The sequence below is a fragment of the Corythoichthys intestinalis genome, chromosome 20 (assembly GCF_030265065.1).
Source record: "Corythoichthys intestinalis isolate RoL2023-P3 chromosome 20, ASM3026506v1, whole genome shotgun sequence".
Taxonomy (NCBI): domain Eukaryota; kingdom Metazoa; phylum Chordata; class Actinopteri; order Syngnathiformes; family Syngnathidae; genus Corythoichthys; species Corythoichthys intestinalis.
This window is the reverse complement of record NC_080414.1, coordinates 3,651,724-3,676,039: the sequence shown is the minus strand read 5'-3', so window position 1 is coordinate 3,676,039 and position 24,316 is coordinate 3,651,724. Positions and strand designations below refer to the sequence as shown.

At 38.7% G+C, this 24,316-nt stretch overlaps 1 protein-coding gene across 1 annotated transcript in view; it reads right to left on the bottom strand.

Annotated features, from left to right (window-relative positions):
• The window catches only part of bmi1a (bmi1 polycomb ring finger oncogene 1a), a 35,620-nt gene extending 20,920 nt beyond the window's left edge, over window positions 1–14,700 (bottom strand). The window contains exons 1-10 of the mRNA XM_057825066.1: window positions 14,552–14,700; window positions 12,868–12,979; window positions 12,728–12,791; window positions 12,610–12,644; window positions 6,239–6,299; window positions 6,099–6,155; window positions 5,976–6,029; window positions 5,760–5,815; window positions 1,386–1,658; window positions 1,235–1,261 (exon numbers count right to left, since the gene is read on the bottom strand). Coding sequence (XP_057681049.1) covers window positions 1,235–1,261; window positions 1,386–1,658; window positions 5,760–5,815; window positions 5,976–6,029; window positions 6,099–6,155; window positions 6,239–6,299; window positions 12,610–12,644; window positions 12,728–12,791; window positions 12,868–12,979; window positions 14,552–14,690 — 878 coding nt within the window. The 5' untranslated portion in view covers window positions 14,691–14,700. The remainder of the gene's footprint in view (window positions 1–1,234; window positions 1,262–1,385; window positions 1,659–5,759; window positions 5,816–5,975; window positions 6,030–6,098; window positions 6,156–6,238; window positions 6,300–12,609; window positions 12,645–12,727; window positions 12,792–12,867; window positions 12,980–14,551) is intronic.
• Between the last annotated feature and the right edge of the window lie 9,616 nt (window positions 14,701–24,316).

The window sequence follows — 24,316 nt, the reverse complement described above, 5'->3', positions numbered from 1 at the left end:
TCATTTCACATTCCACAATATTTGTGATACATTTTGTCACAATTGTTCTCGCGTGTTTGACAACCGCTAAACACTTGATTTACCATTCCGCGCAACCGAAGTGTCCGATTGACCCCATTCAAAATACTCCGAGGGTGCTCAAATGTCACGCGTGGACTTTCTCACACCTTTAGAAGAAGGCTTAATAAAGCATTTTTAGCCCCGCGGGGACGTAATGCGTTATTTTTCTTCCAGATTTCAGGGAAATAAGCAACTAAAAACCAGAAAACTTGCACACTTGGCAAAAAACATATTTTGCAAGATAAAAGTTGACGTCATGGCGTAACTGTAATAAAACATGCTGCGTGATTTGTGATCCACTGCCAATGTTTTTGAAAATTCTGCAACCCCGCAACGTGACAAACAATGACAATCATGTATCGGTGATGATGTAAAGATGAAAATTAGAATATTTCAGATATAACAACCCGGTTTGGATCCAAGCCACTCAACTCCAAATGGAATTCCTGATGATTTTGGCAGCTTCGCCACACACACAATCAGCCTTTTGTAATACTGTCCCATTCCTTTATTTTTGAAAAACGCCAAATGATATCCACCAAATAAGGCAAAACGCCCATGTTTCATCCCGCCTGGTAAAGCAACGCTAACAAAAGCGGTCAATTCTGAACCATCTAAAGCTCGCGTGAAACCGACCATGCTTTCGCATGCGTCCAAGTTAAGTTAATAACTCTCCGCAAATGTCACAAACCGGCGCAAACGTTACCGCATCGCGTGCGTGATCTCTTAAACTAAGCAATTCTATAAAATGATGAGACTCGGATCAAGCGTGCCTCGATAAAAGCCTCCGGATGTCTCGCTCGTGCAAATATCTCAACCGAGTCCGCGGTGCTTCGCCCGCAAACTGCCAAATGACACGGACAAAAAGCAGACAAAACAATCCCGATCCGCCATCGAGCCGCACGGACGCGAAGCCCGGCGAGCTACCGTTGAAGCCGGCGTGTTCCCGGGGCTTCGATCGGCTCCCAGCCCGAGCTGGGAACCTATTTTCCGCGAGAGCTCCGGTAGAAAGTGCGCAGACACGCACACGGAGCTCCACGTCGGTGCTCGCCGCCAAAGCTCAACATCCGCCGCTGGATCGGCGCGAAGGAGGTGGAGGGAAAAGATCCCCGAAAAGCACCGCGGCGGATCGGCGAGCGGGTGAAAGCTTCGAGGCGATGCCGAAAGCACGTACCTGTACGCCGGGCTCGGCTGTCTGGAGCTGGTGGGGGGGCGGATAGACAATGAAAGTTGGGAGGCGAATCAGCAGCGAATGAATCGGAGCCGAGCCGCCATCTTGAAGCAGGCTGCAGACGCTGTCAGTGGCCGAGGCGAGCGCATTTCACACGCGAGACGCCAACGCCGCCCTCCGTGGGCGCCCGTGCACTTTGCGAGCGTGTCCGAGCGGCGCCGGCACCGCGCTCCGAAGTCCTGTGAGGTCGGCTCGAACCCGTCCGCACTTGGCCACCGCAAGTTTGCCTCCAAAATCCCCACTCGGCCCCCCCTCCTCTTGAGCGAAGCAGCAGCAGCAGCGGTAGTGTGTGCGCGTGCGTGTTGTATGCGCGCGCTCCGTGGAAACTGACACCGTCCCCAAAATGGCTTGTACTCGGACCGCCCCTCTTGGGTCACGTGGTCGTCCGTTTAAGGGCGCTTGGAAATTACTGTCGGCTGTTGCTTTTTCACCCACCCCCCGTCTTTCTCACGACTCCGAGATATCAAAGAATGATATCAAACAGCGAAAATGGAACCACGCATGCACGTCACGCAGTTCATCTTGTTATTTACTACTTTTAATGACGAACCAAACAAGGGATGTTAACGTTAGCGCTCTGGCGTGTGACGCACTTTTTTTCCATTGACACACTAGGCAAAAAACATCATATTTTGCATAATTTGCAAGATAAAACTTGACGTCATCGCGTAAGCGTTGCGTCGTTTAGTCCAAGGTTCGGTTACAACATTTTTTCCCCTTACGTCTAATGCACACTTTCACTAGAAGCAATGCAAGCAGCATATTTCCAAATGATAAGCTTGTCGCCAACAGGCACCGTTTCGAGTTTTTGATAAACCAACCGCGCCCGCGGCTCTAAAGCCGCGTACGGCTTTTTAGCGCTGCCCTAGTGGCTTCCTGGAGCTTTTTCAAAAATGAAAATGAAAAATGATGGGGGAGGAAATCATTTTTTTGTTCTAATATGGTTTCTGTCAGACAGGGGTCGAAAACTCAAAATGTTGAAAGAGCCATATTTGACACCCCCCCCCCCCCCAAAAAAAAACGCATAAATTAAAAGCCTGATAATGAAGTCAACACATGCTGTATGTAAAATGACTAAACTGGCTACAAATACATAATGAGCCTTTATGATTAAATGTTTATTTTCCCTGCAGTGCGTACACTGCAAAAACAACCCCTCCCTAAAATTTGTTAAATTTCCTTGTTTTTGGTGTAAATCTACTAGAAATGAAATGATCTGCCAGTGCTTCAAGTAAAAAATCCTCACTAAGGTTTCCTGAATTGAGAAAAAAAAAAAAAAATCTTAAAAAAGCTTGTTTGCCAGATATATTCTTAATTCAAGACTAGATATTGTTCAAAACATCATTTGAAAGCAAATCTTTCTTATATTTAGGTGAAAAATGACCAACTTTTAGACGTATGGGCTTAATAAAAACGATATTGACTCAAAGTAAATGGAATCATCTGACACATGAATCTGTTAATTAGTCTTTAACACTCAAAACAAGATGGAGAAAACTAGATTTAAGAAAAATCATCTGATTTAGAGTGAAAATGGAAACTTGCGCGTCTCGTCACGCAGTTCATCTTGTTATTTAACACTTTTAATGACGAACATAACAAGGGATGTTCATGTTAGCGCTCTGGCTAGTGACGCACTTTTTTTCCATTGACACACTTGGCAAAAAAAACATCATATTTTGCATAATTTGCAATATAAAAGTTGACGTCATTGCGTAAGTGTTGCAGCGTTTAGTTCAAGGTTGCAACGGTTCTTCTCCTTAATTCTAATTCACACTTTCACGTGAAGCAGTGCAAGGAGCATATTTCCAATTTACAAGCTTGTCGCCAACAGGCATCGTTTCGAGTTTTTGATAAACCATTCGCGGGGGTTAGCAACCCACGGCTCTAGAGCCGCATACGGCTCTTTAGCGCTAACCTCGTGGCTCCCTGGAGCTTTTTCAAAAATGACAATGGAAAAGGAAGGGGGTGGAAAGTGTATTTTTTGTTCTAATATGGTTCCTGTCGGACAGGGGTCGGCAACTCAAAATGTTGAAAGAGCTATATTTGAACCCCCCCCCCCCCCCCACCACCCTCCCAAAAAAATGTCGAGCCGCTAAAGCCTTCTAATGAAGGCAACACATTCAGTATATACATATTAGCTATACTAGCCTACCATTAAAATGGCTAAATTGCCTACAAACACATAACGAGTCTTCATGAATAAATGTTTATTTTCCCTGCAGTGCATCCGAAACACCGCAAAAACACCCCCCTCCTTAAAACTAGTTAAATTGCAATGTTTTTGGTGTAAATCTACTTGAAATGATCTAGCAGTGCTTCAAGTAAATCTTTCTCACTTAGATTTTGTGAAATAAAAAAAAGTAGCTCGCTGAAAATGAGACTAACAGACTTATTTTAAGCAATAAATTACTCTTTTTAATCTAAAAAAAAAAAAAAATCAAGAATAGTTCAAAACATGATTTGAAAGCAAATTTTTCCTGATTTAGGTGCTCCTACAGCTGGGGTCAGCAACCTGCGGCTCTAGAGCCACATGCGGCTCTTTAGCGCTGCCCTAGTGGCACCCTGGGGCTTTTGAAAATGGAAAAAGATGGGGGAGGACGGTGTATTTTTTGTTCTAATATGGTTTCTGAAGGACAGGGGTCGGCAACCCAAAGTATTGAAAGAGTCATGTCTGGAGCTGCGAAAAATGAAAAGCCTTATAATGAAGTCAACACATGCTGTGTGTATCGATATTAGCCTATTATCAAAATGACTAAATTGGCTATACAAATACATAATGAGCCTTCATGATTAAATGTTTATTTTTCCTGCAGTGCATCCTATAAACTGCAAAACTACCGCCTTAAAACTAGTTAAATTCCCTTGTTTTTGGTGTAACTCTACTAGAAATGAGTGAATACTGTTTTTTTCTCACTTAGATTTCTTGAAATAAGAAAAATAGCTTGCTGAAAATGAGATTAAGAGACTATTTTAAGCAAAAAGTTAGCATATTCAATCATTTATAAAAAAGCTTTGTTGTTAGAAATGCTCTTAATTCAAGATACTGTTCAAAACATGATTTAAAAGCAAAATTTTTCTTGACTTAGGTGAAAAATGACCAACTTTTACATGTATGGGCTTAATAAGAACAAACGTTATTATAAAGTAAATAGAATAATCTGACACACGAATCTGTTAATTAGTCTTTAACACTCATAACAAGATGTAGAAAACTATAGATTTAAGAAAAATCATCTGATTGAGACGTTATAAATTTGCAGTGTACAGAAAACGACGCACCACGTGACTACTCTGTCGTACGGTGCCGCCTCAAATTGAACTTCATTACAATAATAATGAATTAGAATCAGGTTTGTCCTCTTAGAGCGGGGGTCAGCAACTCACGGCTCTAGAGCCGCATGCGGCTCTTTAGCGCTGCTCTAGTGGAGCTTTTTCAAAAATGTTTGGAAAATTGGAAAAAGATGGGTGAGGAAAATACATTTTTTTGTTTTAGTAGGGTTTCTATCGGAAAATATTGTAGTGAAGTTCAACTAGGGGCGACATCGTACGACAGATGTAGTCACATGGCGCGTCGTTCTCTATACACTGCAAATTTATAACGTCGTAATCAGATGATTTTTCTTAAATCTAGTCAAATAGTTTTTTCCATTTTGTTTTGAGTGTTAAAGACTAAGAGAATCAGTTGTCAGATTATTCTACTTATTTTCAGTTTACTCACACACTATGTCAAGGTACACACAAAACATGGTAAAATGTCACATTCCATCTCCATTTTTAAGAAAAAACTCACCTCCGAGCAATGTATGTTTAATATGCTGATTCTTTGAATAGCATAACACTATCAGTAAATATTACTATTTGTTCTTATCAAGCCCACACATCTAAAAGTCATTTTTCACCCAAATCAGGAAAAATTTGCTTTCAAATAAAGTTTTTGAACATTCCTGAATTAAGAACATTTCTGACAAGCTTTTTTTTTTTTTTTTTTTTTAAAGATTAAATATACTAATTTATTGCTTAAAATAAGTCAATTAATCTCATTTTCAGCAAGCTATTTTTCTTATTTCATGAAATCTAAGTGAGAAACATTTACTTGAAGCACTGCCAGATCATTCCATTCATTTGTAGTAGATTTACATAAAAAACAAGGGAATTTAACAAGTTTTAAGGAGGGGCTGTTTTTGCAGTGTATTGTGCACTGCATGGAAAATAAACATATAACCACGAAGGGCTCATTATAGTCAACTTAAGTCATTTTGATAATAGTACAGCATGTGTTAACTTCATTATAAGGCTTTTCATTTTTTTTTGGCGGTTCCAGACATGTTTTTCTGTCAAATATGGCTCTTTCAACAGTCTGGGTTGCCGACCCCATGAGCCAACGGATGAAAGAAGGCAAAGAAGCGTCACAATTACTCATTTGTATTTATTCAAAAGACAAATTGGCGCTGAAAAACTGCATCACATCTGACTGGCTTTCTCTGCGCTCTTGGCTGCGTCCTTCAGCTTGCCAACCAAGTCCTGGAAAATCATGCACGTATCAGTTGAAATGTTGGAGATTTACCAGAAAATAAACACACCGCTGCCTATCAGGCACCAGTTTGAATTCTGCTCTCCATAAAGCCGAAATTGCACCAAAAGAGCATTTATTATCCTAGAGTGATGCGGTTGTAATGAATACCTGCAACTGCTCCACGTTGCAGGTAAAGGTAATATCCTCGGGGCGACTTTTATTCTAAAGAAGCAAAAAATGTCATTACTCACTTAAAACAATACACGTAACACATGAACAGTTTGTTTTTACCTCCGTGTTGAGCGTTATGAGGTAGAAAGGCTCGTTGACCTTATCGACCTGTCCGTTCTGTCATTCAAAAAAGCGCGAGTTCGATCATTTCAGTGATATCATTTTAATTGAATAATGAGCCAACGTATACGCTCGCGTACCTTCACTTGATATTGGAGGCGCCATGACACGTCAGTAATGTGAGCTGGTTGCCTTCCAATGCTATGAAAAGACAGACAAATACAAATATGACGACGCGTTTATGCAGCCATCACGCTTTCATTTGCGTTATTGATCTAATCTTATAGACTGATGGCTTCTGTAGACATAAATTGGCAGATGTGAAAAAACAATTAAGGCAGATAAGACAGACTTATTGAAAATAAATCATTTTTCTCATGACTTATCATGCCTTATTCATAAAAAACCACAAAAAGACTGAATACAGATTTTTTGCCCCTTTTCAAATTGTTTTTTCAGTTTCTGCCCTTTAATAAAGATCACCTAACAAACTAAATATCAGACAACCTAAATACCTAAATACACATAAAATACAATATTACATATGATGGGAAAAAAATCAGTAAATCAGAACCATATGTGGGAAAAACAAACAAACATATTATTTATTAAATAATAATTAACTGTTGCTACTAAAGCAGAGTTGATTTGAAGTCACCACAGCCAACACTGGTTTCCTTCAGACCTGTTCAATCAAGAAATAATTTTAATAGAAACTGTCTGATAAAATGAAGTTGAACATCAATAGCTGCTACAAAATGCCATCAGCCAATGAAATTCATGAATACATGAGAAGTAGGTCACAAATATGGAAGGTGTTACAAAGCCATTTCTAAACAAGTCAGTCATTTTCCACAAATGGAGAAAACACAGTTTACCGTAATTTTCGGACTATAAGACACTACTTTTCCCATTTTAAATCCTGCAGTTTATAGTTCAGTGTGGCTTGTTTGTTGACTCATTGGGTTAATAGGTAACAATTTGACAGCGGCGTCATAAGACTGCCATAAGAACATCATAATTATGACATGACACTATCATGGGCATTAATGTGAATGCATATGACAGATGTCATCAAGTGTCATCTGGCAAATTATGTCACTAACTCCATTTATGTCCAGCTTGGATCTTTTACATCCATTCAAAAGTCAGATGATTTGCTGGATGATACAAAATGATATCTGTCATAAGCATTTATAAATCCTTATATAAGTGTCATAATTATGATGGTCAAATAAAGTGTTAACAGATACCATACCTAGCAATTTGTGAAACAACTGGAAGAGTAACTGAAGAAATAATTTGCACAGAACATACATTTTGTTATTTACATCTGTAGCACTGCAATGCATGCTAGGAGGCATGTTGGATGACAACAGTGTTGACAGCAGGTGGCAGCTGAAGTTGACCGTCTCCCCCAAGGGAGCAGTGATGGCCAAATGAAGCTTTTGGAAGCAATGAAGCTTTGCAGCCAATTGGTTCAAAAGCTTCATTGGGGTTAATTTGGTCTTATAACAGTCTTATTAACCGGCAACACTTAATTTGACAGTGGCGTCACAAGACTGCCATTAGAACCTCATAATTATGACATAACACTATCATTGGCATTAATGTGAATGCATATGACAGATGTCATTAAATGATGTCACTAACTCCATTTATGTCCAGCTCAGATCTTTTACATCCATTCAAAAGTGAGATCATTTCCCGGATGACACAAAATAATATCTGTCATAAGCATTTACTAATGCTAATGTAAGTGTCACGTCATAATTATGATCGTGTTGTGACAGTCTTACGGCGCAACTGTCAAATAAAGTGTTAACAAAAACCATAACTACCAATTAATGAAACAACTAGAACAGTAACTGAAGACATAATTCAGAACATGAATTTTAATTGTTATTTACATCTGTAGCACTGCAATGCATGCTAGGAGCCATGTTGGGCGACAACAGTGTTGACAGCAGGTGGCAGCAGACTGTCTCCAGTGATGGCCAAATGAAGCTTCTGGAAGAAATAACGCTTTGCAGCCAATTGGTTCAAAGCTTCATGGGGGTTCATTTGGTCTTATGATACCACTTTCAAGTAAAATGTTACTGGTTTATTATGTTTTGGTGTAAACATCCAATAATACAGTGAGGACAGCTGCAGCTTATATTCTAGTGCATCGTATCTATGAACAAATGCTGTTTTTGTGACAAATTTGTTGGGTGGCGGCTAATAGTCAGGTGCGCCTTATAATACAAAAATTACGGTAACTGGTGAATGGAAGATGCTAGGCAATAGCCAATGGCAGAGGAGCTATAAGTATGTTACATTCAGTGAACTCTGGGAGCTGCAAGTAGCAGCTCATACTGTATTTTTGCCTTTCGTATCCTGAAATTTCTGTCATAACAAGAGGCAATATTTTCCCGTAGAGGCATGTCTTAACCTGAAAACGTTTGTAAGTAGAGGTACACCTGTATTTGTCTTCTTTTGGGTGGGGATTAGGGCACATCTTGTAAATGTAACACATTGCATAAAAAAAAACATCCAAACATGGTGATGATAGTGTGATGTCACTTGGCTGCTTTGATGCTTCAGAACCTGGACGACTTGCTTTGATGGATGGAGCAATGAATTGAACTTTTTACCAGAAAATCCAGGGGGAGAGGAATGTCCAGCCATCAGTTAGCGACTAAGTTGGAGCGTTCTTGGGCAACCCACAACACACCAACAAGTCAACGTATGAAAGGCTTTTTTTTAAAAACTGTACTTGAATCCCTCTGAAGTGCTGTTGCGTGAGCTTATGAGTTGAGCGTTCATGCCGGAAAACACTCCATTGTTGCAACAAAGAGTGGACCAAAATATCTCCGAAGAAATGTGAGTCATAACCATGCAAAGAAAACACTCAATTTTGCCTCCTGTGCAACCGGTTTAAAGTTTTTAAAAATATGATCAAGTAGCTTTGAGATTGATTTTTCCATTTGTAAAGTTATTTAAAAATGGCATTTCACGTTTATTTCTGGCTATCTTATTCTAATGTTTACAATTTGTTCGATCATCTAAAATATTAAATTGGGGGAATCTATTAAGAGTTTGAGAAAGGACATTTTATATTGATAGATTGATCACAAAGCGCATATTTACTGTAAATAGGCATCGACCATGAGTGGGTTATATTATTTGCAAGGCCAATATTTAGTGTTTAGATCTTATCTAATTTAACCATGCTAGAGCTGGAACGATTACTCGAATAATTCGAGTACCTCAATTTAAAAAATTGATTGAGGAATTTTCTCCGCCTCGAGGAATCGTTTAATTTTGCCAGCTCTAAGCATGACGTTTTGCCCAGACTACTTTTAATGCGGCACAATGCGCTGACACTCAAGGAATTAGTTGACGAGCACATCCGGTCGACGGTAAATGAAGGGTTAAAAAAAATACATCCGTGTAAAGACAGGAGACAACAAGCTGGCAGATCGTAAGTCCATCTAACTAACTAACGACATTTTTTATTGAAGTTGCCAAGCCTGTCGCAATATGTAATTAGTCCATTTATCGCACGGTAAATAATTATGAGGGTGGCAATTTTCACGGCTGCGTTTTATCGCCGATTGCGTGCCTGCGTGCAAACATTTGTGCGTGCATGTACACATGCGTGTTGATGGCATATGAGATTCCAGTTCTTTTCACAGATGTTTATTGGCCATCAACACGCTGTAGAATTCAAGTTAAGACGTACAAAATAAGGAAACATCCATATTAAACACTGTAAACTAGGGCTGTCAAAATTAACCCGTTAACGGGCGGTAATTAATTTTTTAAATTAATCACGTTAAAATATTTGACGCAATTAACGCACATGCCCTGCTCTAACAGATTAAAATGACAGCTCGGGGTCATGTGCACTTGTTACTTGTGTTTCTTGGAGTTTTGTCGCCCTCTGCTGTCGCTTGGGTGCGACTGATTTTATGGGTTCAGCACCATGAGAATTGTGTAATTATTGACATCAACAATGGCGAGCTACTAGTTTATTTTTTGATTGAAAATTTTACAAATTTTATTAAAACGAAAACATTAACATAATATAAAATTTCTATACCTTGTACTAACATTTATCTTTTAAGAACTACAAGTCCTTCTATCCATGGATTGCTTTAACAGAATGTTAATGCCATCTTGTTGATTTATTGTTATAATAAACAAATACAGTACTTACAGTATGTACAGTAGTTTGAATGTATATATCAGTCTTGTGTCTTATCTTTTCATTCCAACAATAATTTACAGAAAAATATGGCATATTTTATCGATGGTTTGAATTGCGATTAATTACGATGAATTAATTTCTAAGCTGTGATTAACTCAATTAAAAATTTTAATCGTTTGACAGCCCTACTGTAAACATTAGCATTGCTACATTGAGGCTATTAGGGAAAAAAGACAACCTACTTTAGCCTGCTATAAAAAATCGGCAGTCTTCTCCAAAATGCAACCTTGCGGTTAAAAGTTGACACTTCAGACATGAAAAATCTCTAGTTAATACCATTTGCAAACGAAAAAAAAAATGACAAAAAGTGCTTTTTTTGCGGAGTGTAAAGCTTACAGTTAACGGTTTAGCGAAAGTACGTCCGGTGAAAATTTCAAAATAAAAGCACGTCATGTTCATCATATAAATTACGATTTCTGGAGTTAATCCCACATACTTCAGAAATCAGATTCTACACTAAGACTGGCTTTAAAATGATACCATTTATGAAAATCTGATTGGCAATGACTAATTATTATAATACTGTGTCTGTGTGAATGTCTTGTTTTCTCATTTACAGTGGGTCAAATAAGTATTTAGTCAACCACCAATTGTGCAAGTTCTCCTACTTGAAAAGATCAGAGAGGCCTGTAATTGTCAACATAGGTAAACCTCAACCATGAGAGACAGAATGTGGAAAAAAATAAAACTGAAAATCACATTGTTTGATTTTTAAAGAATTTATTTCAAAATTAGAGTGGAAAATAAATATTTGGTCATCTACAAACAAGCAAGATTTCTGTCTGTTTAAGAGGTCTAACTTCTTCTAACGAGGTCAAACGATGCTCCACTCGTTACCTGTAATAATGGCACCCGTTTTAACTCATTATCGGTATAAAATACACCTGTCCACAAACTCAGTCAGTCACACTCCAAACTCCACTATGGCCAAGACCAAAGAGCTGTCGAAGGACCCCAGAGACAAAATTGTAGACCTGCACCAGGCTAGGAAGACTGAATCTGCAATAGGTGAAACGCTTGGTGTAAAGAAATCAACTGTGGGAGCAATTATTAGAAAATGGAAGACATACAAGACCACTGATAACCTCCCACGATCTTGGGTTCCATGCAAGATCTCCCCCGCGGCGTCAAAATGATAACAAGAACTGTCAGCAAAAATCCCAGAACCACACGGGGGGACCTAGTGAATGACCTACAGAGAGCTGGGACCACAGTAACAAAGGCTACCATCAGTAACACAATGCGCCACCAGGGACTCAAATCCTGCACTGCCAGACGTGTCCCCCTACTGAAGAAAGTACACGTCCAGGCCCGTCTGCGGTTCGCTAGAGAGCATTTGGATGATCCAGAAGAGGGAGAATGTGTTATGGTCAGATGAAACCAAAATAGAACTTTTTGTTAGAAACACAGGTTCTCATGTTTGGAGGAGAAAGAATACTGAATTGCATCCGAAGAACACCATACCCACTGTGAAGCATGGGGGTGGAAACATCATGCTTTGGGGCTGTTTTTCTGCAAAGGGACCAGGACGACTGAGCTGTGTAAAGGAAAGAATGAATGGGGCCAAGTATCGAGAGATTTTGAGTGAAAATCTCCTTCCATCAGCAAGGTCATTGAAGATGAGACGTGGCTGGATCTTTCAGCATGACAATGATCCCAAACACACAGCCAGGGCTTCGTAAGAAGCATTTCAAGGTCCTGGAGTGGCCCAGCCAGTCTCCAGATCTCAACCCCATAGAAAATCTGTGGATAGAGTTGAAAGTCCGTGTTGCCCAACGACAGCCCCAAAACATCACTGCTCTAGAGGAGATCTGCATGGAAGAATGGGCCAAAATACCAGCAACAGTGTGTGAAAACCTTGTGAAGAGTTACAGAAAACGCCAACAAAGGGTACATAACAAAGTATTGAGATGAACTTTTGGTATTGACCAAATACTTGTTTTCCACCATGATTTGCAAATAAATTCTTTAAAAATCAAACAATGTGATTTTCTGTTTTTTTCCCCCACATTCTGTCTCTCATGGTTGAGGTTTACCCATGTTGACAATTACAAGCCTCTCTAATATTTTCAAGTGGTAGAACTTGCACAATTAGTGGTTGACTTAATACTTATTTGCCCCACTGTATATCTGTAATTGCTATATACATAACAGAAAAAAAAAAAAAAAAGTTTTATCCAATAAATCGATGGAATTCTCAGTCGAATACCTGATTACTAAAATATTTGATAGCCCCAACCCTCATCGACATCTTACCTTGCTAACAATTGCTCCATCTCCTTTTTGTGCTTCTGAAAATACAAAACAAATTTTGGTCAGTCAAGGCAATAACAAGAATATGATCGATACATAGATAGTCATAGATGCTTATGACCTGATAGCAGCTATAGAATATTTGGATTCTTTCTGAACTGAATGACAGCTCCTCAAGGCAGGAACTACAGGGAGAAAGTACATTTTGAAGCGGTTTAACAGACAATATCCTCAAAAACATATTTATCTACTATTGTTGACCTTATGGTTGACTCATCAGCATTTTGCCGGAGCGCTTCCAGGATGAACGTGGAGGTGGCTGTGTGGATTCGCTTCAGAAGAACCCGCTCGACCTGCTTCAATTCAGGACCGTCTGGAGAGGACACAACCCTGAAGTGAACCACTACAACAACAACAACCAAATGCAAACAACAGACGGGTATGTGATACAGGTTGGAGCTCCCCCTTGCACTGATTGACGTCTAAAATGGAAATCAATGATGATTTGCATGTGAATGGAACCCTCAGCTGCATCACCCAAATGGCGGGGAGGGGAGTTGGGTGCTTTGTTTGTGTATGTATTGAAAACATCATGTGCCGTAAAATGCTAATATCACATCATTCATACCAGCGCTGCAACGATTAATCGATGAACTCGAGAAATTCGAATGGAAAAAAGCTTCGAATCAAATTTAGCTGCTTCGAGGATTCGTTTAATTAGAGTGGCGTTGCAATGGTTTGTTTTGAAAGTGTTGCATTTAGTTCTATTGATTTAAGTCAGGGGTGTGCATATGGCAAAATCCATTTTACTACATGGCAAAAAAAATGCGACATGGCAAATTCCATTTTGCCACATACTCAAAAAAATGCCACATGGCAAAAAATGCCACATGGCAAAGTCCTTTTTGCCAAATGGCAAAAAAATTCCATATGGCAAAATTGATTGTGCCACGTGGCAATAAAAAAATACATGGCAAAAAAAAATGCCACATGGCAAAAAAAAATGTCATGTGGCAAAATCCATTTTGCTACATGGCAAAAAAATGCCACATGGCAAATTCCATTTTGCCACATACCCAAAAAATGCCACATAGCAAAATCCTTTTCGCCACATGGCAAAAAAATGCCATATGGCAAAACTGATTTTGCAACATGGCAATAAAAAAATACATGGCAAAATCAATTTTGCCACACGGCAAAAAAATGCCACATGGCAAAAAAATGTCATATGGCAAAATCCATTTTGCTACATGGCAAAAAAATGCCACATGGCAAATTCCATTTTGCCACATACCCAAAAAATGCCACTTGACAAAATCCTTTTTGCCACATGGCAAAAAAATGCCATATGGCAAAACTGATTTTGCAACATGGCAATAAAAAAATACATGGCAAAATCAATTTTGCCACACGGCAAAAAATGCCACATGGCAAAAAAAAAAAAAAAAAAAAATGCCACACGGCAAAAAAACATGTCATACGGCAAAATCCATTTTGCTACATGGCAAAAAAATGCCACATGGCAAATTCCATTTTGCCACATGTCAAATACCACTTTTGGTTCTCGCCGTCGCTCCATTTTGATGCATTTTTGTGCATTGTATAAGATTTATGTCTTAATTTTGGGGGGCTTGGAACGGATTAGGGCATTTACAAGGAAAAGAAGAATTTTCAAGTTAAGAAACTACTTCCAGAACCAATTAATTTCGTAAGTAGAGGTACCACGGTAATCGATTACCTACGTAATGGATAGTTGCAGCCCTAATTCATACTTTACAACCACACAGCAAATGAACGCTAGTTAGGTTGGACGCAGCCGGGTTATAGAGAGTGGTGACTGTTAAACCCAAATACCTCGGATTTTATTTTCATGAATGCAAAACTATCGCAGTTCAGATTCCACAAACACGCAGTTTACACAGACAAAGAGCGTCTCATAGCTCACCCAGCAAATCCGCGTCCGGGCCAGTGGAAAGCAGAGAGCGGAAACAGACATCAAGCAGCACCGGGAAGCCGGCGTCGTCCACGGCTGACGGTTCGCCGAGGGACCGGAGTCCCCTCTGCACGGAATCCGACAACTCCATTTTGAGAGAGGGCGGGGACAAGAGGACACGTGACAGATCAGCTGACAAGCGAGGTTGGCGAGTGGGGGAGCGAGCGGACTCGCAAGGCGATCACATGCCGGGGAATCCATGCAGTACAATGCAAACGAAAAACAAATAAACATGATACAGTAGGAGTTATTCCACTTATGCTTCATTTTCATCCCTAAGCAGCGGAGGACATGATTCAATAATAACATGACCACTTATTAAAGAATAAGATTAAATGCAAGTGAGAGCGATGCCCACAAATCCACAACCACACTAACAAATATAACTTTAAAAAATACTGAGGAAAAAGCTAATGCAATATAGTCACATGGATAGGATATATGTATTTAATACGAATTTTTATTCGCGCTCTATACAGCGAGTCGCCGTTTCTGTCCCTGTATGACATTTGGACGTATGCGTTGAACAGCAGCTGAATTTTATATTCTACATGACATATTTTAATGAAAGAAAAAGCAACCCGCCATGATAAAACAGGTTAAGAGTATCATTTCCAATCGCTTTTATTTCCATGTTGCCTCATATTCAAGGCAATCGTAAAACACGTATGTCCTACAATTGCTTGGAGTGAAATTCATGCCATCATAAGACGAACTTCAACATGGAAATCCCATTTTTTCTTAGTAAAGTGTTTTCGCTTAGCACATCCTATGGTGTTAAACTTGCGTATATAGTTGTACGATGCAAGCTGATTACTAATTAAGCATGAGAGTGGTTGGCGTGACTTCTACCTCAGAGCCAAAGTCCAATTGTGGCTCGTACACGCTTTTCACACTGCGTCACTTTCTGCGGATCCAAAGTGCGTCAAAGCCGCAGACAGAGTTAAAGGGGAACTGAAGAGCTTTTCAGATTTCGCTCTTAAGTGTTTTACTCAGTTGAATTGTATTAAATGCGTCACTCGCTCTCTCAAAAAGTCACATAAAAAAAAAATAATAATAATTGACCGCGTAGTTTTTGAGTTATGGCCATAGCAACACCATAGCAACGAGGGACGCGCCGTCCTGCCGACCCCTACCTCGAGAGAGAGTGGGAAAAAACATAAACGGGTGAAGCATTGCCCACATTTCGTCACCAATCTTTAATAATTATTTTTTATTCTATGATCAAAAACGTGCAAAGGTTTACTGAGCATGCAATGACCGGGACACGAGAAGGGAAAAAAATATCACAGCTAACTCTGATGTCCAAAAAGTAAGCCGCAAACTTTTTAAACGACGGCATGAAATGACACACTAATTCATAAAAATGTCATTATGCCTTTATGATTTACAGTGTATCTTTCAAGTGTTTTGAGAAGGGTTGTGATATGTAAAATTAAAATAAACTGAGTTATACAAACTCGTATGAGAAAAAATATATATATTTTTTGTGAATGCCATTTGTTATTTGTTCACTCCGAAAAGGGAAGAGATAGCAAAGAATGGCAGTTTGTCTATAATATGTTCCTGTTTTTCATACTTTAATTCCGTGTCTAGTTCACCACTAAAACACAGCAGATTTTAGATTTCATTTGACTTTAGTTTGCACTTTTAACTGCAAATATTATTTGCAACAAATGAGAGTCATTACTTTTGGATGGAGGAGGAAAAAAGTGCTGTAACGACTTTATAGTCAGGATTTACTGACAATTGGTCAGAGGCTGACTAGCCACGAAATAAACTTAAAATTCTTAGAAATACAAATGTAAAACGTCTAAATCATGACAATATTGTTTTGCCAGACTTTGATTTATGCGTGCATTGCGTAACCCAATTGTTGGAAAGACCCGCAGTGTTGTTCAGACCACAAGGGAAACACAAATTCCCAAAATCAAGATACACGTGTAGTTTTTCATTTAAATAAAACAAAGTCCGACATATGAAACTAAATTCAAACCTTTTGCAGAAAAAAATATACTGTCTTGTAGGGAGTGTGATGCATGATATCCAAACCAAAGTGTGTTCATAAGTCTCAACACTATATAACACTCAGACGTGGGTTGAGTAGCTAAAAATTTTACTCAAGTAAGAGTAGCGTTACTTCTAAATGATATTACTCAAGTAAAAGTAAAGATATTCATCCAAAAGTATAATCAAGTTCAGTACAAGTAAAAAATATGTATACATTGAAAAGAATACGCAAGTAATGAGTAACATTGTGAGTAACTGTTTACAATGTCAGATTTTTTCAACAAAAAAACAACGGTGTATTTTTTTTTCTCAGCACAAATTAATCTATATGAACTGTTATATATAGCCACTGCACACTTTTTTTTTTCATTAAAAAAAATCCCAAAGGCGCGCCACCAGCAAAAAATGTAAAAACTAATGTCTGTACACTATATTAACAATACAAAGTAATGCATTGAATCAATCAAACATATTATATATTTATATCTTTACTCAGTGTGATACTTGTGCTTATGTGTTGGAGTAGGAATCGCTGGATCTCGTTGAAAGTTAATCACGCTATGTTCAGTTCTTTAGTTTAGCGTAAATCAGCTTACACCAAAAGACTATCCAAGAGGAAATGGTCTTTCCTTCCTTTTGACCACCATTCAATGAGTTTTGTCCTGTTCTGAGTTAGCATCTTTCTTTTTAAAATCCTTTACCATCCCTGTCACAATTATAGTTTTGCTAGCCAACCGCTACCGCTAGCCCCAATGCAAAGCTTACACTTTATGCAACACTAAACAAAGAAATTAGCTACCTATTGACACCTTCTGACATGAAAGAGTATTACATTATTAACGTGCATGGGACAGCACAGACTTTGCGCATTTGCAAAAACGTTTTTACATCAATTAGGTGAAAGTGGATGATTTTCCACGTCACACCAGACGCTACGCCACGGCACAGTGGTTGAAATTCACTGGTACAATGGAGTCACAGACAGCCACTGTCGGTATCTCCGGAAAAAATAAAGTCAATATCAGTGTTGTTTTCGTCAACGATGACTGTAACGAAAATATTTCGTCAACAAACAATTTTTTTCGCGACGATGACGAGACGATAACGAGCTAAAAATGCGTTATGGGAGACCAAAACATAACAAGACTAATGACAGTTTTCGTCTGACGAGATGACAACCAATAGTTTCTTTCACATGTTCACTTTGTGTGACATTTTATGTGTCGTTAGCTTGCATCGTAGCAGTGTCCGGTTGTGACACTCATGTGACATGCTGCTGCTCTCCAGTCTCCGGGCTTGCACACACGGTATTTGTTTTCTTTGTTTGCCCGAGAGAATATAAAAGTTGTTTTAGCCTTTAAAGGTCTGTGCTGAGTGATCATCGGACACTAAATGTAACTCGTAGCGTTAGCATAGCAGTCGCGTTGGCATTAGGCTAATGCAAATGGCAAATGTCCTCTTTAACTCTCGAACAACTTTTTTTTTTACATACAGTTCGTGGCGTCCAGGTGGGTATAGTTAATTGAAAACCAGTGTGTATTATCACCAAATTACCGTTGTAGATGCTACAATATGTGCTCGACTGTCAGTGTCCATTTGAAATAGTTGGAAACGTTTATTTATTTATTTATTGGAGTACTTTTTTTTTTTTATTTTACAGATGAAAACCTTTTGAGTAAACATCGACTAAAACTCGACTAAATGTGTCTTGGCTTTTTGTCAACAAAAACTAGACGAAGACACATTTTGAAATGACTAAAATATTCTAATACTAACTAATTTTGTGTAGCTTTAGTCGCCGTTTATTCAAAATGTTTTTGTCTCTAAAATTCTAAAGTTTCAATTTTGTTCCAACAATTTCCAATAACTGACAAGCACATATTGTAGCGTCTACAAGGAAAATGACGATTTCCTAGTGATAATACACTCTAAGCACCAAAACAGTACATTTCTTTTCATAGCGTACCGCACGAAATTTATTTTTAAACCGTGACATCGCCATCGGAATATGGAAGTGGGACGTTATTGACACGCTCTCGCATACAAACCATGTTATTTCCGCTTGTTTTCTCCAGTAATCTTTCAAAAAAAGAACATGCCGATCAAACACTGCCGCTATGGAACTTGTAGAAACGACTCTAAACATTTCGACGTATGAAGGATGTTTTCATACGAAACCAAAAACCAAATGCTAAGAATGGATCAACTTGTGTGGACGTCCAAAGACCAGTTTAACATCAGCAAGGTGAAGCCATTCACATTTCATATGCAGAAAAACATTTTGTTGGGGGCCTGGTCCTTCAGAGGACATAGAGGTAAGCCATTTTGATATTTTGACTTATTTTTTAGCGTGGCGTCTTGCCGTGCTGCTACTGTCTGACAATGAATGACCTGAAAACAATTAAAATGGTATCTGACTGCCACTGTTACCTTTTCTGTTGCAAAAAAGCAACTTTAGTAAGGGGGAAGTGTAAATAAATTATAGAATTAAGATTTGTTATTAATGAAAAAAATTAAAAGTGTTCCTTGGCGGTCACTGAGTAGCATTTGCAATCGCTACACATAAATAGCAATGTAAATTGGCCTTAAGAACGGTCAGAGACGTAAGACAACCAGAGGATATAATATATAAGAAAGACATGGTAAATGATAGTAAAGGATAGATTGTTGAAAACAGGAGAATGTCATTGTCAGTGGCGTAAGGCAATGTGCACAAGAAAAAGGTGTCGTTAAAAAAGCTAACTCTGGATCAGGTCGGCTCGTCTATTTCAGCCCTCGACACTCAAGGCATCTCTTTAACTGAACATTTGTACGTTCTTCCACATCTTTACCAGTGAATTTAGCACCAGGGACTAGGGTTTTTCCGATCATGTTTTTAGCTCCCAATCCGATCGTTTTAGTTTGAGTATCTGCCGATCCCGATATTTCCCGATCTGATTGCTTTTTTTTTTTGCTCCCGATTCAATTCCAATCATTCCCGATAATTTTTCCCGATCATATACATTTTGGCAATGCATTAAGAAAAAATTGAATAAAACTCGGACGAATATATACATTCAACATTCAGTACATACAGTGGGGGAGAACAAGTATTTGATACACTGCCAATGGGATAACCCATTGGCAGTGTATCAAATACTTGTTCTCCCCACTGTAAGTACTGTGATTGTTTATTATGACAATAAATCCTCAAGATGGCATTAACATTATTAACATTCTTTCTTTGAGAGGGATCGACGGATAGAAAGACTTGTAATTCTTAAAGGATAAATGTGACTTTGTAAATTGTGACTAAATATTGCCATCTAGTGTATTTGTTGAGCTTTCAGTAAATGATACTGTAGCCATTTAACTGTTGTGCCCAAATGCATGATGGGAAGTGCACCCATGACTGTGCGTAGTGGTACCAATTGATATATCTTCTCTGCGTTGGGAAATAACACAGGGTGTTAAGAAAAAGATCAATTACTACCTTTCTTCCCCACATTGCTTCCCACGATTTCTAATCGTAGGGAGAGGGATTGTAAGGCTTTAGCCAAATAAAAAAAAGTGCTCCAAAGGGTGCCAAAATTCACTCTACTCATTTTACGCTGCCTTTTAGCTCTATATATAGGTTGAACGGCGCTATTACAGATTGAACGCGACAATGCGTGAGTGGGTCGTGCAGCGCATGCGTTAATTGCGTTAAATATTTTAACGTGATGCATTTTTTAAAAAATTAATTACCGCCGTTAACGGGATAAATTTGATAACCCTACCTCAAGACTAAACTAAAGTGAATACAATACGATAAATACAATTAGAAAACGATTTAATTAAAAAAATATATATATATATATTAAAAAAAAGGCATTTCCGATATTTTTTTGCCGATTCCGATACTTTGAAAATGACATGATCGGACCCGATCGATCGAGATGCCGATCGATCGGGACATCTCTATCAGGGACATCATTTTCGGACAGAATTGGTAGGCTTTGCTCAGTAAACATCTCGTCCGTCCATTCATTTACTATTAGGCACAAACGGGAGGTTGACTCGCCTAGCCACAATTGCTAACATCATGAATTTTAATTAGCAAAAGTCATGTGCTGCTTGCGGTACGCCATTTATGATACCCACCTGCGTATATAAAAGGTGGTCAGAGATTTTACGAGGGTGCTTGCCGTTATCACTACCCTAATGCTAACGTTATGAGTTACATTTAGTGTGTGACGATATGTTTTTAGTTGTTATTGTCTCATCATGAAAAAATTGTTCGTCAACGAAATATTTTTGTTATAGTCATTGTTGACGAAAACAAAACTGTTCTTCACAAATAAACTCAGATAAAAAGTATTACGTGGTTAAAAAAAAAACTACATTTTTCTCAAAAAGTTACTCAAGTAAATGTAACGGAGTAAATGTAATGTGTTAATACACACCTCTGATAACACTATAGAGGTAAGTAAAGATGCATACAGTGCCGGCCAAAAGTATTGACACCCCTGCAATTTTTTAAGATAATGCTCAATTTCTCCCAGAAAATGATTGCAATTACAAATGCTTTGGTAGTAATATCTTCATTGATTTTGCTTGCAATGAAAAAACACAAAAGAGAATGGAACAAAAATTCAATCATGATCACTTTACACAAAACTTCAAAAATGGGCCGGACAAAAGTATTGGCACCTTTTGAAAATTCATGTTCTGCTTCTTTAATTTGTGTAATTAACAGGACCTGTTACTTACCTGTGGAACTTAACATGTGGTGGCAATAACTAAATCCAATTAAAATGGATTAAAGTTAACTCAACCTCTGTCCTGTGTCCTTGTGTGTACCACATTGAGTATAGAGAAACAAAAGAAGCCAAAATAACTCTCTGAGGACTTGAGAAGCAAAATTGTGAGGAAGCATGGGCAATCTCAAGGCGACAAGTCCATCTCCAAAGGCCTGAATGTTCTTGTGTCTGCCGTGCGCAGTGTCATCAATAAGTGTAAAGCCCATGGCACTGTGGCTAACCTCCCTAGATGTGGACGGAAAAGAAAAATTGACGAGAGATTTCAACAAAAGATTCTGCGGATGAGGATGAAGAACCTCGAGTTCAAGCTGTCCCATAGTCCGAGGGAACAACAGTGTCAACCCGTACTATCCGTCAGCGTCTGAATGAAAAGAGACTCTATGGTAGGATACCCAGGAAGACCCCACTTCTGACCCAGGGACTTAAAAATTCCAAGCTGGAGTTTGCCTAAACTTACCTGAGAAAGCAAAACACGTTTTGGAAGATTGTTTTCTGGTCAGATGAGACAAAAGTAGAGCTTTTTGGGAAAAGGCATCAACATAAAATTTACAGGGAAAGAAACGAGGCTTTCAAAGAAAAGAACACGGTCCCCACAGTCAAACATGCCGGAGGTTTCCTGATGTTTTGGGGTTGTGTTGCTACCTCTGGGACTGGACTGCTTGACCGTGTGCATGGAATTATGAAGTCTGAAGACTACCAATACATTTTGCAGCATAATGTAGGGCCCAGTGTGAGAAAGCTGGCTCTCCCTCGAAGGTCATTGGTCTTCCAGCAGGACAATGACCCAAAACACACTTCAAAAAGCACTAGAAAATGGTTTGAGAGACTCCTAAAGTGGCCGGCAATGAGTCCAGACCTGAATCCCGTAGAACACCTGTTGAGAGATCTGAAAATGGCACCCTTCAAATCTCAGAGACTTGGAGCAGTTGGCCAAAGAAGAATGGTCTAAAATTCCAGCAGAGCATTGTAAGAAACTCAATGATGGATACCGGAAGCGATTGTTCGCAGTTATTTTGTCTAAAGGTTGTGCTACCAAATATTAGGCTGAGGGTGCCAATACTTTTGTCCGGCTCATTTTTGGAGTTTTGTGTAAAATTATAATGATTTTTATAAAATTTTCACTCTCTTTTGTGTTTTTTCATTGCCAGCAAAATAAATGAAGCTATTACTACCAAAGCATTTGTAATTGCAATCATTTTCTGGGGGAGATTGAGCATTATCTGACAAAATTGCAGGGGTGCCAATACTTTGGGCCAGCACTGTATGGTGGTGTGTGTTTAGTGTTTCCCTGCATACTCTTTTGTATAAAGGGCAAAATTGTAATTTTAAAGAGGCAAGCAGGGCAAGTTATTAGCATCTTGGCTGTCATTATCGAGTTTAGGACTAATTACAACATCTCTTTGTTGTGCTTTAGCGGTGCAAGCCTATCATATGTGGCTGAGCGACATTCTTGGTGATGATGTGATTATATCAGAAGAGGACACCCTGCCAAAGGTCACGTATGGGTTAGTGTCTTTCTCGAGAAGGTCAGAGAGAGAGAAAGAGAGAGAGAGAGAGAGAGAGAGAGAGAGAGAGAGAGAGAGAGAGAGAGAGGGTATGTGTGTGTGTGATAGGGATACACTCATGAATATGATTTATGAAGTTCTTAATAGGCGTAGTATGAATGCATTGTAATAGCTAAATATGTATAGGGTGTATGCAAGGGCGTAGGTTTGCATAGGGACGGTAGGGACATAACTCTACCAACTTTTCAGGATGCTCACATTCTCCCCACCAACTTTTAAGCAACCTTATTTGCATTATATAATGAGTTCAGTTACATAGATAATTTAGATTGTCTTCCCATATGTTGTACTGATAGAATTGAACCTACCATTAGTAAGTGAATTATTTTCATTATGTTCAAACTTACATTTACCCTTTTTCACTTGCTGAATGTGCAAGTCCATTTTTGTTCCTCAAACGCACGTTTGATCGGCTGATGACTTGACTCCTCCCAACCCTTCACACAGGCACGCACTCATAGTCCTGACAGAAATACAATGCAATACAATAAATTAGTGCTGCAACGATTAATCGATTAACTCGAGTATTCGATTAGAGAAAAATATTCGAATTAAATTTTGTTGCTTCGAGTATTCGTTTAATTAAAGTGGCATTGTAATGGATTATTTTGAAAGTGTTTGCATTTAGTTTTATTGATTAGGGTGGATACACTGCCCTCTGGTCTACCTCATTTCACATGGCTGAATTCAGCTGCTCCCTGTTAAGACCAACGTAAGCTAATTTTTTGTTTGAGCTAATGTTTTTTAATGCATTCGTACTTTAGTTTGTAGGTATATTGCTTCAACCATTTGTTAAGAGTATTGTAAAAAAAAAAAAAAAAAAAGTTAGCATTTTATAGCATTTAAGCTAGCGGACTTTTGCTATGTAAGTTAGCCATTTGTTCTTTTGTTGTACTTAGAGCTTTATTTTTTTTATACCATTTGAGGCTCAGCTCTGGTATTTTAATTTTTTATGTTCCTTATCCGAATACTCAATTATTCAAACTAACTAGTTCATCGATTAATCGACTACTAAAATAATCGATAGCTGCAGCCCTACAATAAATACAACAAATACAATCATGTAAAAAGACGTCAATGTTGTGGAGGTGGGGAACACACCACTAATTTTGCTACTGAAAGTCTGACCTGCATCAGAGTTAGCATCACATTAAACTGTGTGAATTTGCTAACCTGCAAAAAAACGAGTAGGAAGTTGTTTAGAGAAAAGTGTCATCCTGTATGAGTTTTCTACGTTAACGTTAATTAAACTGTGAGGAATGTAGTGATTCGAGGTTAACCTTCTCCCCAATTTGTATTTCTATTTTATTTATGTGATTTTAAAGCAGCCCGAAGGACCTTTTAAATTTTTTGTTGACTTT